The sequence below is a fragment of the Rhamphochromis longiceps genome, linkage group LG7 (assembly GCF_057381845.1).
Source record: "Rhamphochromis longiceps isolate RC_006_pf linkage group LG7, R_longiceps_female_GT1.1, whole genome shotgun sequence".
In the NCBI taxonomy this organism is placed as follows: domain Eukaryota; kingdom Metazoa; phylum Chordata; class Actinopteri; order Cichliformes; family Cichlidae; genus Rhamphochromis; species Rhamphochromis longiceps.
Genome location: NC_140563.1, coordinates 69,096,135 through 69,115,332, shown reverse-complemented (window position 1 = coordinate 69,115,332; position 19,198 = coordinate 69,096,135). Strand labels below are relative to the sequence as shown.

At 44.0% G+C, this 19,198-nt stretch overlaps 1 protein-coding gene across 1 annotated transcript; it reads right to left on the bottom strand.

Annotated features, from left to right (window-relative positions):
- Positions 1-2,731: 2,731 nt before the first annotated feature.
- On the bottom strand, positions 2,732-18,874 carry slc7a10b (solute carrier family 7 member 10b). Its single transcript, XM_085415031.1, has 11 exons — positions 18,664-18,874; positions 13,686-13,890; positions 12,659-12,810; positions 8,093-8,218; positions 7,853-8,006; positions 5,976-6,099; positions 5,170-5,273; positions 4,994-5,090; positions 4,054-4,203; positions 3,773-3,950; positions 2,732-3,694 (listed from the first exon to the last, which is right to left on the bottom strand). Exons 1-11 carry the CDS (start codon positions 18,803-18,805, stop codon positions 3,564-3,566), a joined length of 1,563 nt encoding a protein of 520 aa, XP_085271157.1. The 5' UTR covers positions 18,806-18,874; the 3' UTR covers positions 2,732-3,563.
- Between the last annotated feature and the right edge of the window lie 324 nt (positions 18,875-19,198).

Genomic DNA, 19,198 nt, shown 5'->3' with positions numbered 1-19,198 from the left:
TCTGTGACTGCAACAAACATGCTCCTGATGACTTCCTGATTTAATCATTAGTTTCAAGTCTCATTCAATAAAAAATGATATTAATTTTGTAATTTCTAGTCCCTCTGTGACTTGCATTGATCTGTTGTGGCTCTTCATCATAACGGAGCGATACGGCGTCTGCATCACTGCAGAGGCTGCGTCAGTCTCTTGCTCTCCTCTTACTCAAGAACAGCACACAAGATACTGCAGCTTCTCATCAGCACAGAGCCCAGCCCTGCGTCTGGATAACAACCATGGCCTCTGACTTGGAGGTGTGAATTCTCATCCCTGCTGCTTTACACTGCAAATTGCCATAACCTGAGGGATTAAAAATCATTTGGGATAACTATGACTCATTAAGTGCACAGTGTAGTGGATTATACTATATGGTGTAACAAAAAACACATGAATAAAAGGGCGCACATAGAAATGTTAAGGCTTCCTCGTACTGTTATTGTCCAACAGCACAGCTGCTTGAGAGCAAACACAGAAAAACACACAGTCATAAAAAGAAAGTACACTCTCTTTTAATTTTAGGGTAGACATCATAAAAACTCAGCTGGTCCTTAGAAGGTTTTAAAATTAGGTCAGCTTCAGATGAACAGTATTACACATCACACTGTGTCAGTATTTACTGAACAAATGAGGCCAAAACACAGAAGCAGTGTGTGAAAAAGTCCATCCTCACTGCTTCCATAGGAATTAAAAGGTGAGTTAATCAGATGCACCTAAGCAGATGATCCTCAGCCGGTGTAAGCAGCTCTATAAAAGCTGAAGTTGTGGCAGTTTGCTGGTTTGGAGGTGAAAACCCCCCCATCAAGATCTCCATCTCTGACTCTACAGGCTTCAGTAGAGTCAGGGACAGCATCACAGCATGGCTCAGGTTTATGAAGCTGAAATCGAACAAACCTCGAGGCAATGTCCTTTGGACAGGTGGAGATATCTCTCCATAATTTACAAAACTGAACACCCCATAGCAGCTGTCAGCATGGTGGTGGAGGGATGATGATCTGATTAGACCACAAACTCCTCTGTATACCAAAGTATTCTAGAGTCAGTGTGAGGCCGGGTGTCCCACAGCTGAAGCTTGGACCAAACTGGGTCTTCAGCAGGACGATGATCCAAGCACAGCAGCAGAACGGCTGAAGAAGAAAAGCATCGAGCTGCTGCAACGTTTCAAAGTCCAGTCCTCAAAGAGCTTAATGCTGCAGACCTCAATGAGGCAAAGAAACCAAAACTCCTCCACAGTGATGTGAGAGACTGATAAGTCACACAGGAAATCATCACTGCAACTTATTACTGCTAAAGGAGCTTCTCGAAGCTGCTGAATGCATGAGGCCCGTTTCTGCATGCTGCCTCGTGCTGCTGACACAGTGTAATATGTTTAGAACCTGCTAAAGACCAGATGATTTTTTATGTCCTAATCCAGAAAACCTTAGAACTGAAAGAGGGTCTTGTTCACAGTTTCTCAGAATAACACGTTGCATAATCAGAAACTGCACAGAGCAGGAAATTGAAGAAAGATGGTTTTGTACTGTTAGCAAAGGTGAGAAGCTTTGCTAACAGTACAGCTCCAACCTGACCAGCAGATGTGACTGCAAGAAGGGCCAATTCTGTCTCAGTAACATCCTGCATTAGCAACACTTTACATGCACAACATAAAGTGCCACAGCGTGTTAGACTGCTGTGGATTACACAAATCCTATGTCTGAATGCACTCACGGTCACAGCATCATGTGATCCATCCATGAGAGCAGCAGGTAACGTGAGCACAACTAGTTTGTTAGCAACATTTTTTAAGCTTGAGTTTGCCCTCGGTCTTTTGGATGTGCCAGTGCTTTGTGCTCCGTCTGGTTTATTTACAGCAGGTTTCTTTTTATAGTGACACAGAAACAGTCAACAGGACACCAAAGTAATTCTCAGACAATCTATGCAACAAACAAAGCAAAAAGGCACTCACAAATATATTAAAATCTCTAACAGTGAATCAGTTAATACACCACATTTTATACACATTTCACCAAATAAAGAGCTTTTCACACCAAGTCTGAAATTTTCACCAAACACCTGCTCTGACGTCTTGCACACAGTCTGTAATGTCATCCTTTCCTAACGTTACTTTTCTATTTATTTAAAAAGTAAAATCTGTAACTCATTCTGATTAACACGTAACAGTTTGGGGGCTGATGTGGTGGTTTAACGTTTGTCTTACACACACAAGCTCCCTGGTTCAAGACCAGGAGGAGGAGCTACAAACCTACAGGGTTAAGATTATACCAATCCCAAACCTGGATTAAATGGGGGGGGGGGCTGCAGTTTCACCAAATGGAAATATGCAGCTCCATCTGCTGTGGTGGCTCCTTGGGACAACGACAAGGTGTTATTATTAATGTTGCAGCTCCATATTTACATTCAAGGACTCTTCTAGAGGAAAATAATCCTTTATTTTATGCTCGGCCTTGGTGAAGCCCCACATTTCGTTCACTGTCTGAAACAAGACAGTAACTTTTTTCTGATTGGCTGCCCCAAATAGAAGGTTTGAACAGAAAGTGGGTGGAGTTTAGGTCTAATCAGGCCACATTAGGAATATCTGTGCTTGCTGACATCATACAGAGCCATGTGTGTGCCATTCCCAAATTTCCCATATTTCATATGAACTTCCAGCACAGCAGATGTATGACTACAAATAAGGAAAAGCAGAATCAGAAAAAAAATCTCTCCCAGGACTCAAACTGTGAGCAGCGAAATGATTAATGCCAACGCCTCCTGCCTCCAAATGTGGATCATTTTCCCCATTTAAACATGTAAAATCTTCATTTTTAATGCATGGGAACTAATCAGCAGATAGTAGATTGGTCTGAAGAAAAATTTTGCTCAGGCAAATGAAAACGAATGGGGCAAATATCCAAGAAGACAGACAAAAAAAACAAAATTTATCACAACAGCTATCTTTGACTTCAGCCTAGGTTCTAAATCTAGCCAAATCTAAAGCATCTAGCCTGCTGTTCCAGTATCACTTCTTTATTGGTGCATCTTAAAAGAGCCCCGTGACACACTGGTGGCATGGATGGATCTGAAAATGAGAAAGGAGTTGGCTGTTTTTAGTGACTTTAACAAACAATGTGCAAGTTTTTTTTGCAGTTTTCCAACTGTAGGAAAAACTTGGTGTGAAAAGACCTGAAGGCACAATAAAATACCAGCAACATTCAGAGAGAGTCACTGTTCTGTCGTGTTACCAAAGGAGGAACAGATGGTTCCAAAGTGGAAATAAAAAGTCCGTCCACGGCGTGAAACTGTTGGCATTAGGATGGTGTACTTGAAGACTTAGTATAAAAGTAGATGGAGAGAAAAAACTGTACGCAGCCCACACAGAACAGCGGGCATTCCACTCAACTTTAGAAAAACAAAAATCAGAGTCTCAAAGGTTCAAAAATCAGACAGAGCTCCCATGACTGGAACAGGGTCTGGACTTGTTTGATGATCAGTAAAAACAGGATAAAAAAAACAAAACCAGAAGATCTTTTTGTTTCCAGATAAGAGTTTTAAGAATTGACAGACACGCTTCCCCTGCCTGATGAGCGGTCAGTCCACTCTGGAGGACTGGCGAGCTCGATGGGGTCGAGCTGAGGAAAGACCACAAAACACAACCTCTGGCCCACATGTGTCGCCCTCTCTGCAGAAAGATAAAATCACAAGTTGTATTAAAACAAGTCAAATTAAACCCTACAAAGTAATTTCTTTAGAAACTCACCAATGAAGTTATAGATACACTTTGGTTTCTCTTTCCAATGCACACCCAGGAAGTAGACAGGTACACCCGTAAGCATGATGACTAGTCCAACACCGCAAACCACTGGCTCAGAGTAAAGACTGAATCCCAGCAGCACTGCCCAGAACATCAAGTAGCACACAGGAACCAGCAGGTTCACCTGTAGAAGACAGCAAGTACATGATGGGAAGTCAGTGAAACCTGACGAGTTGCAGATATGAACAGTTAACAGGTAACAGATGGTAGAAGCCTGCTGGGTTCACCTTGATGGGTCGGTACAAGTTGGGTTTCTTCCAGCGGTAGTACAGCAGGCCTGCGATGGTAACACCGTATGACAGGTAGTTGATGAAGGAGACGTAGTTGATCAGATTGTGTGTCTCTCCAATGCAGAGTATGATGATGGTGGCTGTGCACTGTAACACAAGGTTAGACGTGACTGCGTGAACATGACTGAAGAAGAGTTTTTGAAAGTTTTTCCCGCATGCAGACTTTGGTTGGACGGGCCACTTTGGTAACACCCAGCAAAGTCAATCTGGTGACCAACTTTAACATTTTAAGTCTATATTTGCTGTATGTCCGCTTAAACCAGGATGTGGCTTTATTCTGAGAGTTATAAGAAAAACAAAAAATCTGAAAAATAATAAGAAAAATTTGATCGTTTTCTTTTTGTTTACCTTTGTTTAGCTATTGTAACAGGTTCTCTTGCCATCTATGGACACTTGTTTTAGAAACCATGCCAAGTTTTTTCACAACACTGTGCCTCCCCAATTCAGCTCCTTTTGTCCCGGACAAACCCCCAAACTGGTTAAAGAAGGGAGTCCACACAAGCAGTTTGTTTAAATAAAAAAAAAAGGTTTTAAAAACCTTTGGTACCAAAATTGGTCACTCTCCTGCAGACTGACACATCTGTTTGTGAAAATCTATTTAACCGTAGCTGTAGGTTCTGGAGGAAAAGAAAATAATTATTTTTTTAAATATGCAAACACTTTTTGATTTAGTTTGATTTTTTAAAAGCTACAAATCTGATATGCTGATAGCGCTGGGTTCAGGGTTAGAGGTAATGGGACATAAAGCTCACAGAGTTAGGGAGAAATTTTATAAAAATACTTAAAAACAGCACTGTGCAGTTAAAAACAATTAAAATACTGTTTATGTGTAGAAAGCACTGAAACTGAGACTTCTGTAATATCAATGTGTACATACGCAGACGAGCAGGGCGGGGATGGGCGTACATTTCTTATAGTGGATCATGGCCAGCAGGCTGGGGAGGTGACCTTCTCTAGCTCCCGAGAAGCACAACCTGTTGATAGGAAAACCAGCCCGAACTTAGCAGCTGCTTCATTATTTAAAACCACAGAAAAACAGGAAGTCCGGCTCACCTGGAAGACGTGAACAGGTAGCCGTTGATTCCTCCAAAGGTAGACAGAGCCACAGAGATCGGCATGATGACGGAGAACATTCCCAGCAGCTTCTCACCAAACGTCTGGAGAGCAGAACAACAGAAAGATTGACCAACACGCTCAGACCACAGCGGTGTTCTTTTAATCTGTTCCCGCAGACTCTGATTGGCTGAGCTAAGCTGAAATAGATTGCCTCACTTTTAAGCACACTGGAACAACGGGACAGGTACCCATGAGTCTGATTTAGTCAGAATCAACCAAACTTTCTTTTTCATCAGAACATTGGGATATGAAGACACTTTTTGTTGAGTTTTATTTTCTTGACTTTGAGTCCTCTCCATAACCAAAGCTTAACACTGATTGGTTACTGATTGCATGTATACGTGTAAAGGTTTTACAATGTGTTGTGGGAGGGTTTTCAGTCTGTGTGTGCATATTTGACTACTTTGTCAATCCTAAATGTTAATGTATTTTATAGGGTATTTAGTATGTGGTGCTCTCTCCAACACTGGGGGATATAACTCAGCTGCATAACCAGCACAACATGTCAGAGGAAAAATGTGTAAATCTAGCTGTGGGAGGGCCTACCCCTTTAATAGTGGTTAACTTTACCTGGTTCATCAGGCTAGGTCTCCAAATGCAGGCTTTGTCTGTCTTTGTGTTACACATGACTGCTCCCTTTCTACCTTTCCCCTCGAAACACAATTTAAAAAGCAGTTTGGTTGCATGAACACGTCATTTTCAGCAGAGTTGGACATCGAGACCATGATTTCCATGTTACTCACTACAGCCACAGCATTGGATGACAGCAGCTCCTCAGGCGACATGGAGGAGAAGTAGGCGATGTTGGTGAGCGTGTACACAAAGGTCACCAATGGGATGGAGATGTAGATGGCACGAGGTAGATTCCTGACCGAGGCCACGCACCATGCACAAACGACACAGTCCAAACCAAAACATTTACAACCACATGTGAAGTTGAGGGATGAGCTTTTCAAGCAGGAAGGTCTGGTGGTCAGCTCACTGAAACGAGTGAGCTGACCACCAGACAGCAGACTCCTTTCAAAGTGGAAATATTCGGCTTATTTCCCGTCATATATGGCACGTCCCTGTGGTGCATGTTCGGAATACTTTAATTATCCCCAAGGAAATTATGTGGTTGCTCCAAGACATTAACAGTAACAGACTTAACTAATTAAATAATACAATACTTTACAAAGTTTACAGATTTAAGAAAAAGCACTAATATATTTTAACTCTAACCTGTGAAACTTTTACTGTAGAGCATGAAATTAAAGTTTTAGATCAATGTCTGCACAGGAAGTCCCTGTGAGACAGAATCTCAGGCTTCACAGGTTTTTTTTTACTCCTAGCTCTGTATGATGTCACGGACAGGGCATGTCCCTAATTTGATCATCTCAGGCAAAAAGAGCCCCACCCACTTCTCTTCCAATTTTCCATCAACCGATCAGAAGAAAGTTGATTTAAAAGGGGAGGAGCTAAACATCTCGTTTCAGACAGAGGATGAGCTGAGGGTCTGCAACACAGCCCAGTATGAGACAGAGGAGGATTATTTTGAACTGTGACTCATGCAAAGCTCCTCTAGCAGAGTCCAAGAATGAAAACATGGAAATGAGCAGAAAGGATCCACTTTAAAGGAAGTTGCATATATTTATATTTTACTCACATATTTGGTAACACGTCATAATAACCATCAGTGATAAATGGCAACCTGACAGTTAACTAAACTGTAGTACTGTTCCAAGCAGTGGAAAAATCATAAAATAATAAATAGTTAAATAATTATTTTACATGAAAACTGCTGCGGCCTCACAGGCCTTCAGCATCGGTCCTGTGTGTAATACATGACTTTTTTAAGTAACTCCAACAGTGAAGAGCCGAGGGGCAGACAAAAGGAAACAGAAGTCCCTCTGACTCATCAATGTACACCAGCTGTATGGTTTCCGATCCATTTACCTATTACTGAACATAAAAGTTAATTAACTAGAAATTTTCCATTTATTAACCCTGTCAGGTCTCAGTCATCATCAGCAATGACCTTAAGCCTCATTCTTTCCTACTAGATGTCATTTTTCTGTTGTTCTTGTGTGTCTTAGCAAACAGAAAGCAATAAATAAAGAAATAAAGAAAAGCGTGAACCTGTAAGCCTCACAGCCGGTTTTTATAAAGTGTTACCACGTCTTATTTAACACGGTCGTGGTGAATAAAAACGGAGAAATAATGAGGATCATGGAGCATCACTCTGCTGAAAAAAGAAAGTTGTAGCAGCCAAAAACAAACATTAAAGGAAGTGTTAGACATCATTTGGTTTGATTGACAGAGGATTACAAAAGTGCAAGATTAGTTTTCAGATTATATTTTGGTCTCAGCAGTTGTCGATTAATCTGCAGAACAAAAAAAAATTGCAGCACATTAACAATCTCATTTGCTAAGTAGGACCTTTTGATGAGTTGGTGGTGATCTGGTTACTGTAAGCAGGCTAGTTTCTCACTTTCCAGTTCTCACTTTTCCTTGATGTCTGACGTTTCCTTTAAAGTTTCATTTGGATGAAGTTCTCGTGTTTGGGCACTTACATATCTTCAGAACGTTCCCAATAATTTGTGAAAGCAAAACCACGGTGATGAGAAGTGTGAATATTCACCGTCTGGGTTCGACCACCTCCTCTGTCACGTAGTTGAGGAAGTTCCAGCCGCTGAAGGCGAAGGACGCCTGCAGGAAGGCGAGCGCGATCTGCCCAACCGACGGCGTCCTCTCCAGAGAGAAGGCCACCTGAGGCGTCAGCGCCTCGTAGTTTCCTGGTGGTTACATGAGACATCAGAGCTTTTAGCTTTACCTCAGGAAGTGGAAAAGCGTCAGATCTGTTGAGGGCTGGCAGATTTACCATTGAAGATCTGGACCAGACCAACTACAATGATGAGGCCCAACGCCATCAGCTTCCCCACCGTGAAGACGTCCTGGATCCTGGTGGCCATGCGGACGCTGGAGCAGTTCACCCAGGTCAGCAGCACTGAGGTGAGCACAGAACCTCGTTAACGACACACTCGGGAGGACAGAGAGTGCTCAGAACATCTCTACAGTTTAAAGGTCAAACTTGGCACGTCTCCATTAAAGATCAAAAACTATCAGCTGATTCTGAGGGGGGTTTATTACTGCAGAAAGCTCTCCTCAGGAAATGAATGCTTAGGATTTGTTATTTTCTTTCTGCACAGCTAAATAACCTCCACACATTAATGAAACTTTTAAATGAACCACCAATAAGCAGTAACGTGTCTCTAAGCTCAATCCTTCTGGGCTCAGGTGCTCCTGTTCACAGCTGCATGCTGGAGGTCACCGCTCTGTGGAGCCACATCTGGGCTGAGAGTTAAAAAATAATGATGGAAAAAAGTTTAAAATTTAAGCCCTCCTTCACATTTCCCAAAGCCCTATGGTGGGCCCTCGGGGCTTATGTTTGACAGCCCTGATTGGGGGGAAGGACAACTCTGATTTCTTTGAGAGTCAAGGAAAAGGCTATGGAAGTCAATCCAGACAGAAACATCTGGAGTGGAACCTCTAAGCTGCTAGCGATGGCCTTTCCTCAAGGCAAGGAGGAAAGGCCTCCTGGAGTAAGACCTGTCTGGGTAAGAGGACAACACAGGTTTGGATCACCAGTCCCCGTCTGACTGGGACTGAGCTGGACATCACTGGAGACTGACCAAAGGTTGCTGGTCTGGACTGAGATCAACACGTAAAGCCGGTGGAGTGCTCCTTTAATAAGATCAGCAGCAGTATCTGGTCTCCATCAGGCGGTCCCAGTGCGGGTACTCTCACCGGCAGTGGGCGGCAGCAGCCGGTTACCCTGGGAGGCAGGAATGTGGGAAAAGGCCGAGTGAGAGAGGGCGTGATTGTTTCACCTCGTCTATCACTGTCAGCGGCTTTCCCCTGCTCGCTCTCATGGTGGCCTCGCTCTCCGGCACAAAGGCAGGCTGTCAGCCACACAAAACAAACCACTTCCGTTGCGAAGGGCGAACAAAACCGTCTGGGTGCCCCTCGGCCACCCTCCGAGGAGGCCGGATCGAGCTCACGTTTCAGGATCCCGTTCCAAGAACGAGTGTGAAGGAGGGCGTCAGGAGTCCAGCTGTCTCTCTTCAGATTCCAGCTCAGACATTATTTACTCATTGATCAGGCATTTGCAGCCAGTTACAAGACATCAACCAATTAGGCAGCCCGAGGGGTCGTGACCTCTGCTCGGGCTGTCCTCACTGACTGTCCTTAAACGTCTAATGACACTCGCTGTCTTTGAATCAATTCTTGATAAAAACAGCTGAATTTTTCGAGTCACACCCTGCTTTTAAGATTTTTTCTCAGATCTAAGAGTTTTTATTTTACCCCACTGGATTAGTGAACTTGCAGAGTTTTTATAGCCAGCCTTTCCAGTCACTCCATAGTGTAGTAGCTTACACATTTACCTAACAAGCCAAGGCCATCAGTCCAAACCCAGGAGGAGACAGTCCCCTCACGGACAACTTCACAGTGAAAGGAATGGGACCAAAGAGTTAGCTTATGTCCTCCATGTTAATGTGTCTAACAGCTTAATTCAGTGCTGACAAGCAGTAACTGTTTGAGACATTCAGACAGTCTTTGCAAAGGTCCAGGTAACATGGAAATGACCCTGTACTGACAGTTTACAGCCATCTATTAGATTCCTGTTGTTATGTGCTGGAGTACAAATGTATATAAAAACTGGCAAGTGTTAAAAGAGCTGCACTTCCTCTGATGTCCAAAGTTCAAACTACAGCAGAAAAACAAATGTTTGCAGCTGATACAAACACAGTTTTGCTCTCTATAGACAGACTTCGCTCAGCTAACTGGAGCGTCTGTGCTGTTGTCACTTCTACCTCCATAAAACACACACGGTGACCAAAATTTCAGCACTGAGGTTTCATGACTGGACCTCCCAAAACCAATCACGTGTGACTTTAATGCACTTTTATACAGAGTTTATAAATACATGAAACTGCCATGATTTGAACTGTATAACAGAAATGCTGGACAGCCGTGAGAGGGCAGAAAATCTGCAGAGCCGAAGAGCAGAGAAAGCAGCCGGGTCACTTTTCTCGCCGTCTTTCTTCTCGTTCTTTACACAGAGCTCACTTCATGTGTGAACAACTGAGTTTAACAGCATGAAAGCCTTCGACGAGGGTTTGTTCAAAAGTGTGTGCCATTATGCTCATTTCTACCATTCACTGCACTTTGTCGCTCTCTATGAAGGCAGACTTTTGACTCTGCTTTGGAGTGTAGCCTTTCAGAGCAGCTATAAACACTCAGCTTTGTGCAAACTGTTTGCTTTCAAGCAGAATGTGAAACAAACATCCCTCTGCTGCTGCTTCTTCAGTTCATTCACACCCTGAGCACCAAACCGCTCTATAGAAACTGTAAACTGCCACACACATGATGCTGAATAATGGACACACTGACAGACAAAACATGGATAATCTTTGATTCGGAGGGTTTAAATGATTTTAGCTCATCTCATCTCCTGGTCCTGCTCTTCTTCCTCCTCCAGGATTCCAATGCATTTTTTATTAGAAGCATTTTAACACACTTTACTCTCCTCCGACATTCAAGTAATGCTGCATCACTGCTCTCTGGAGCACAGAGGGAAGATGAGCACACAACGAGCAGCACGGCAGACTCGCAAGCCGCAATCTGCAGCTCCATGACGTAATTCTCCACGCTGCATCACACCGAACATGTGATTTTTTTTATTAAAGCCTTTTTTTACACAGAATTTCTGCCTTATTCATTCTTCCCGTTGGCCACTCCAGACAAAATCCCCCAAATCTGGAAACACATTCAAGCTCTGTTAAAAAGAGCAACCAGTATGTTTCTGATCAGCACAACTGTTTCTAAAGATGAATGCTGAGCAGCAGTATCAGCTGAGGTCAGAGGTTTCCATCCACTCGTCACAGGCTTGAACCTCACAGTCATTTTGGGCTTTTAATGATTTCTTTGAACGGTTCTTCTTCCAGGATGGACAGTTTTAAAAAACTTAAAAACAGGATCTGGGTGCTCAAGTCTGAATTGATTTTGATGTTTACGTGCACATGCTGAAAGCTTGTGATAAATGATGTTGGAGGTTCTACAATGTCTTTAAACTTGGCCGAGGCCTGTTAGCTTCTCATTAGTGATCATGGTTAATTACGACTGACAGATTCTCTCTGCAGCATAAAAAGGATTTGTTTGACAGCATTCACTGGATTGACCAATACTGGGAACAATGGGAAAGTCCAGCCATCTCAGTGAAGATCTGAAAAGCAGAACTGCAGATTTACACAAGTTGGGAAAGTCTCTCTGAGCCGTTTCTGAGCAAGGATCCAAGATCACACAAGTACAAGTTACTCAGATCTGTCCCCACTGAGGTCTGGGAGACACCCAGACTGTCCCCCTCAGATGACAGGAAACTGTTAGGATGTTCAGGAACTACCCGGGCCATTATTATGTTATGTTCAGGAACATAGCCTGCCATTGGACTAGAATCTGCTGGAACACCAGTGTCCCTTCCACAGTGAAGCCAGTCTCACATCTCCATGGACCAAGAAAGAAGCTCCTGCTCCAAAATCAACGAGCTCAACTGAAATTTGCAGCTGCCCACGTGGACGAGCCAAACGGCGTCTGGAGAAAAGTTTGATGGTCAGACGAGACAAAGATGGAGCTGATTGGAGGAGCAAAGGTGAGGCTTTCAACCCTGAGAACACTGCAGCTGTGACGCATGGCGGTGGCAGCATCACGCTCTGGGCTGTTTCACTGCCAGTGGTTCTGGTACATTAGACAAAGTGGATGGAATAAAGAAGGAGGACTACCTCCACAATCTTCAACTTCTCCAACCAACAGCTAGACGGGTGAAACTTGGACACAGTCTTGGGTTCCAACAGGACAATGATCCCAAACACTGCATTTGGATAAACCAAGTTAGCATTAAGCTTATGGAATGGGCCTCCCAAAGCCTCGACCTCAACGCTGCTGAAAATTTGTGATATAAGCTTAACAGTTGAGTCTGTGACAGGAAACCAAACAATATACATGAACTCTACTGACTTTTCCAAGAAGAATTATACCAGAAGCCTGTTGATGGGTACCAAAAGGATCTTGGTTGAGGTACAACAAATATTAATGCAGGTGAATGTATATTCTGATACGCCACGAAAATCTGCCATTTGAATCAAACAGTCTAAAGGCACCTTTTAGAAAAAGTTTCTGGGACAACGAATTTGGTTGGAAATGTGTTTCATCACTACAGCGTCCGAGGTGTTGCCTGTTATATACATCCCGATTCGTACTGCATCTCCTGTGGGCCTGAAGGATCGACCTTATAGGTTTTCCACAGAAGACAAAACAATGAAGCAATTCTTCTGACTTGATGAACTGGCCTCACACTGATCAAAGTGTGTTTGATAAAGTTATCACTCACGGAGACAGGTGGCAGACAGCATCCGTGTCGCCATGTACGGTGGAACGCAGTTTGGGAAGACCGGCTGCAGTATGTAGCTGGAGAAGGTAAGCGCGATGACGGCCAGCGTGGTCGGATACATGATGAGGACGGCGCTCCACAACAGGAGGAATCTGGAAGAGAGAAGGAGCTTCAGTGACAAACACAGATTCAGAAACTCTCCATAACTCAGCAGGACAGCAAAACACGAGGCAAAGCCCTCGCCGTGGATTTCACTGGTGAATATAAAAAAGACCACGTCCAGTGTGAGTGCAGCTAAAGAACCTCTAGACTTCTGGAGTCTTCATGGCACTCGTAAGACAGTCCAGAATAACCGGGCTCTGTGGCCCAAACTGTTTCCTTTTGTTCGTCATGTCTTTGACAGAAGGACTGTAACGGGTTTCTATTGCAGCGAAATCTCTTTCTGTATCATGACCCACTTTAGGCCATCCTCCAGTTTGATTTGAGGTGTGAAGCGAGCAGCAGCAGCAGCGTCCTGATGGCATCACCTTCATCCACCACAACGAGACGCTTCTGCTACACACATTCGAGTTAATGAGTCTGCGTCCTTCCAACGAAGTGTCGTAACTAGAAAAATTTACATGAACAACAACTCAGAAAGTTTTTGGTACACAACCTGCCTGTATGACGGCAGAACGTAAATGTTCGGTTGATGGTAAGAACCTGCTGGTTAGCTGTGCTAATTCATGTCTTCCATATCTGTCTCCATGTGTAGTATGAAGCTACACCCTTTACCTGTCCATGTAGACTGACCTACATTGGTCAAGAAAGTTATTTACTGGCATTAACCCTGATAAAAAGTCATATTTCTTTATTGTACAGTACTGTGGCAAAGAGTTTGCTCCTTTTCTCTTTTATGTTATTTCCACATTTGAACTTAAAAGCACTTATAGCAGTCTCAGGTTAGTCTCAGGCCCCTGACATTTAGATTTCCATCATCCTAATCCTAATTCAGTGAAGAGTACTGGACACACAAAGGGTCACTCACCCCGTCAGACCTCCAAATATCTCTGTGACGTAGGAGTAGTCGCCTCCAGATTTGGGAATGGTGACGCCCAGTTCAGCATAGCAGAGGGAGCCCAACGCAGCGATGCAGCCTCCCAGCACCCAGACCACTAAAGCCACTCCCACCGAGCCCGAGTGCTCCAGGACACCCTTAGGAGAGATGAAGATCCCGGAGCCGATGATGTTCCCTATCAGACACATTTAACAGGAGTCGAGATCTTTAATATCTTGTATGTTGAATAACCCAGGTCACATGAGGTATGTGTCACTTTGGGGTGCTTTGTTGGTGAGCTGTTATGGTTGCCATGGTTGCCATTAGTTTTTAATCATTCCTTGTGTTTTCTTACTTCTCATGCCTTTTTTCTTGTCCTGTCTATGTCATGTTTCATGTTAGTCTCCTGGTTACTTCCTGGTTTACTTTGTTAGTTTTTTCCTGGTTTTGTTAGGCCTGTGATAGATGGGTGACCTGTCCGGTGTGTGAGCCCTCCCACCTTGCCCTGGGACACCTGAATTTGATAACCAGAAGATGGATGGATGGATAATGTCTCATATTGTCAAACGCCTCAACTCCTCTCTCTTCATCTTTATTTTTGTTGTTGTTGTTGTTGTTGTTTTGGGCCGGGGACACATTGTACATTCATTTGTATTCATGTATTCTGGTGACACAAACATGAGGATCAGGGGTTAGTGTGCCTGTCTGCAAGTCAGGTAGAAGTCAGAATTGATTTTGCAGGGGACGCCCAAAGCATCAGCTCTAAGGAAGGATGAAGAGCTTCAAGCTTTATGAGATACATTCAGGAGAATTTGGCTTTTGCTTGCTGTCAGTCCAGAAATCTGCCAAATACTAAAAAAGAGTAAATGAGACCCAGAAAACAATGCAAAGAATGAAGCTGGAGGTAGAGACCCCACAGGTCCTGATTGTTCTCTTATTGGTCACATAGCACCATCCTTCTTGCACGTGCTTCTCACATGTGACTTCTTTGTCAGAGAACATCCTGAACATTTCTACTGCTCCAAAGTCCAAACTGGTCCCCTCTGAGTTTATATAGAGGACATAAAGACACAAAGAGCTCCATAACAGAGTGAGTTAGAGAAGGACATAAAGGCCATAAGTTAAGACATAAGACATAAAGGACATAAAGGCCCAAAGTTCCTCCTGGGCAGGAGGAACAATTCCTCCTGCCCAGAGCCTCAGTATGCAGCGTGGAGTACCAGTAGATCCGACACATTCAGTCTACAGCACTACCAGTAGCGTGGCAGAAGGCAGCCAAGTGGCACACACAGCCATTACATAACCAGACATAAATTATCCACTCCAGTCTGCAGAGGTGGGAAGTGACCGACTCACCTTCTGCAGCAGCTCATTCCTGCAGCTTCCTCTCTGAAACATGTCAGCGTTGAAGGGATTAAAAGGTCAAGAAAAAAGATTTGAGTTTGTTTTAATCTACAGAAACATGACTTCAGATGCAGAGCTTCCTGCAGCGTGCAGAGCAGCCAGTTTGTTCCCTCCGTCTCTCTGTGAATGGAAAGGTGTTTCAGCATTCTGCACACAAAACCTTCCTCTTGTTCTGGAGGGAAAAAACATAAAGCCAAGTGTGGATGAGGTCCAGTTAGCCAAGACCTGCACCAACACCCACGGAGGCAGCAGGTTAGCAGCCTGGGTTCAATGCCTTGGAGCACTCCATTTACTCGATAATAAAACCACTGTAGGTCGGCCGTAACAGCTGGAATCCTCATTACACACCGGAAAACTGAACTGATCACTTGTGGTGAAAAAGAAATGAAAGACAGCTGCTTTAAACCACAGAAATGTTTCGTTGTGTGCAGAGTGTCGGCCTATCACAGCAGCTTGTTTAAGCCTATAAAACACATTTTAGTTACTCATTGTGTTTTTACCCTGAGGTGAAACCATGTGAGCTTCTTGGATAATAACATGGATGAGCTCGGTGAACTGAGAGACTCATCATGAGTGTAGTTTGATGTGTTTGATGGAGACATGGCTGCACTCACACCTCACAGACACAGTGTGGGTACCAGGCCTTTGGAGGTTTTGGGTGGACAGGGACGTTAATCCAAGCGGTAAGAAGGAGCTGAGGAACTGGAATAACAGCATGAACCCGGACACGTGACCATGAAGGAACATTGAGGAGACTGTTGTTGTGATTTGGCGTTGTATATAAAAATATAAAATAAAAATCAATTTGAACGTTACTGCTGCTCGGATGTTAAACCTCCGGCTAATGCATCCATATTGTTTGATGAGGGAATTTCCCCCCCATCACTGCTTAGATTCCTCCATCAGCTGATGCAGAGACCATCCACACGACTGTGGTGAACAGCTAGACATACATCTGAATACTTCCTCTAACATCTGTTTCTGCTGCCACAAGGACAGATGAGGAAAATCTTTCCCTGCATCATAAAGATCCTTGTTACAGTTTTTTCTTGGTGAGTTGTTAAAGATTTATTTCATTTCTATTAAATTCTGCTCCTTCTTTTGTGGAGTTTTTACCTTGTTGAGCTATTTTATTTTATTTAAGCTATACTGTTAGAAGGCATTTTGTGCCTGCTAGTAGACCACAAGGTTAAAATAACCCATCGTGATAACTTAGAGTAACTCTGGTAAGACAGCAAATAGAAAAGGAGACTTTCAGGGCTGTGAATGACTCCAGATCTGATTCTTGTCTTTCTTCCTTGGTCAGATCATCTGCCACCATAGTTTGTGCTTACATTCCTATGCTGATGATACACCTCTTTATCTCAGTACCTAACCCTCCACTCAGCTCCTCCCACAATCACTTGCAACTGTCTGCATGAAATCAAAACACGGATGTCATCTAACCTACTCAAACTCAACAGAAATAAAACACAGCTCTTGGTTGTGAGCCCCAGAGTCCGACTCCAGCAGACTAAAAATCTTCTCATTGACATGAACCCCGAGGTTTGCAATCTGGGTGTTGTTCTGGACGCTACGCTCATCATATCTGTCACCACAGCAGCTTTTTTACACCTTTCGATTTTGGCCATTACTCATTGATTCTGTAGCAGACTCTCCTCCGTGCCTCTGTCTCCACCTCGATTATTACAATGAAGTTCTGTTAGTGATTTCCAGCTCCAGTATGTCCAGAACTTATATGCCAGGCTTCTAACTCACGCTGACCTCTGGGAACATATCATCCCCACCTACAAAGCTCCACTAGCAAATCCGTTAATGCTCTGGCCCCTCGTTACCTACTAGGGAAAACCTGCTACTCCATGCTGCTAAGCCGTGGGCCTACTTTCTGTCCCTCACAAGAGAAAGGTCATTTATCCCCATACATCCTAAATGACGTCAATGGGAGTGTAAAATATGGCACAGGTATGTATGGTTGGGTTTATGCACAAAAACAAAATCAGTCTGTTGGTTTGAAAACGGAAAAAAACAACAAAATCCTGTGTTAAAGTCCAAAGTTCTGCCGACATATACACCAACCACAGCCTCCTCCCTGCATTGATCCACTTCACTGTTTTGCTCCTCTGTGCTATCTAAAGCCACCACGGCGGTCCTCTTGAACCTGGCTCCAGCAGTGAGTCCGTCCCCACAGACTCTCATGTAAAAACTTCACATTTTACAGCACATTTACAGTGATTTTATGTTGTTTTACATTTGACATGTAAAATCACAATTTATTTATGTAGATTTAATGATATTCTAAAATATCATTAAAAGCACACTGTAAAATACTTTTATATTACTTTTTTTTTTTTTTACAGTGCAGAAATAAACATGTTTGCAGCCAAGAGACTCTCCAGAGAGGCCTGGGTCTGCTCTGGAACTCGTTTCAGAAGCACCTCACCAGGAGGCCTCCAGGTCTGATTATTGAGGGGGCCATAACCCTCCTAACCCCCTGGAAATTACGCCCCTGGAACCACCACAACTGGTTTCTTTCAGCGTGGGCAGTTCCTCGCTCTTCGTCCCTAAAGGAGAGCCCAGAAACCCTGGAGAGGAGGCTCATTTCCATTGCTCGTATCTGTGATGTCATTCTCACAGTCCCCACTCAGAGTTTGTGAGTGTAGACGTAGGTAAGAATGCAGATCGACACCTTTGCTTTCAGACTACGCTCTCATCATCACAGCACACCGTCAATGATCTTGAGGCCACCATAGTGCGCAGCATCCACTTCTTGGCTGTGTCCAACATTCTGTGGATAAAACCTTTGTACAGAAACTTCAGGCTGTAAACAAGTTTATTTCTCTGCGTGTAAAGCTGGACAGTTTAACATGAGAGTATCTGCCTCAAGTGGACATTAGAGGAACTGCACTTTTTGGCACTTCAGCACCAGGCTCAGTCCCTGAAGGATTCTGTCCGCCAGTGCTGAAGGAAACCTACAGCCATGTATGAGGCTCAGTACAATATAAAAGTTCCTCCTTGTGTCTGTGTGCCAAGCAGAAAAACACAGTTTATATATTTTTTAAAAAGTACTCATTTAGCTTAGATAAACTCTTTTTTTGTGCACCACAAGCAGTTTGGGTGCTGATTGGCTCACTGCAAACATGCCCAGCATCAAACGGAGGAACAACAAGAGCCCGTTTGAAGCTGACAGTAGTTTTAAGTCAGACTTGAGCTCCTGCAGGCCTCCCCCCTCCATCCACCCTGGATGATGCTCCTCTTTAAAGCTCCCAGCTTCTCCTTCTGCTCCAGCAGACAATGATCTTCTGCTTCACCACAGCCTGCTCCTGGACTTCATGTATTTCAGCCACGTAAGCACTACAACTCAATTTGATGTGAACCCACAACAAATATGGACTCCCTCATTTTTCTACCCCCACAAGCTGTGAGTTTCCTGTGCAGCTTTCAGCTTATAATCAGCCACAGAGGAGCTGGTCCGTTTCAGCACAGCTCTGATAAAGAACGAGTTTCATGTAAAGTTCTGCTGCACTAAATCAAAAGAAGAAGGAATCTCCTTGTTTTTCAGCCTCACCTATGATGATGGTGCAGGCGCTCAGCAGCCCGATCTCCTTCTTCAGAGTCACTCTGTCGGGGATCTTCTTCTCCTCCTTCCTGCCGTGCGTCCCGGTGCCGTGCGGCCGGGAGCAGATGCTGCCGCTGTTCTGTCCATCCATGTCCGCCTACCCGGGTCCGGTCCGATCCTCCCAGTCCCAGTACTCCCAGTGCTCCTGTCCTCTCCTCACTCCGCATTCATGCAGACTGAATGGGCTGCGCTTGCGCAACAACCTGCCGCTGTCCAGGGTAGAATGTTAAATACCCAGGACTCACCAAGAGGCGTTCAAGGACACCGAGAGGAAAACGGCCCGAGCACTCTCACCTTCTCCCGGTCCTGCCGAAAGGGATTAGTGCAAGACGTTTAAGGACCAGAGTCTTCTTTTAGTCTAAGTGACAGAAAGAAACTCCCCAATTCTGTAAGGATTTAAAGACATTTCATATTTTCAAAAGTATTGTCATTAGCTCATTTGAAAATATATAGAAGAACGATGAGGTAATATAAAGTTACAAAT

What these genes read in the sequence shown, in the direction of transcription:
- slc7a10b (XM_085415031.1), bottom strand. Translation starts at nt 18,805, where the DNA reads ATGGATGGACAGAACAGCGGCAGCATCTGCTCCCGGCCGCACGGCACC. An exon ending in ATATTTGGAGGTCTGACGGG is followed by an intron (nt 12,811 to 13,685) that starts GTGAGTGACCCT and finishes TCTCTCTTCCAG; the next exon opens with ATTCCTCCTGTTGTGGAGCG. An exon ending in GTGTATCTATAACTTCATTG is followed by an intron (nt 3,695 to 3,772) that starts GTGAGTTTCTAA and finishes ATCTTTCTGCAG; the next exon opens with AGAGGGCGACACATGTGGGC.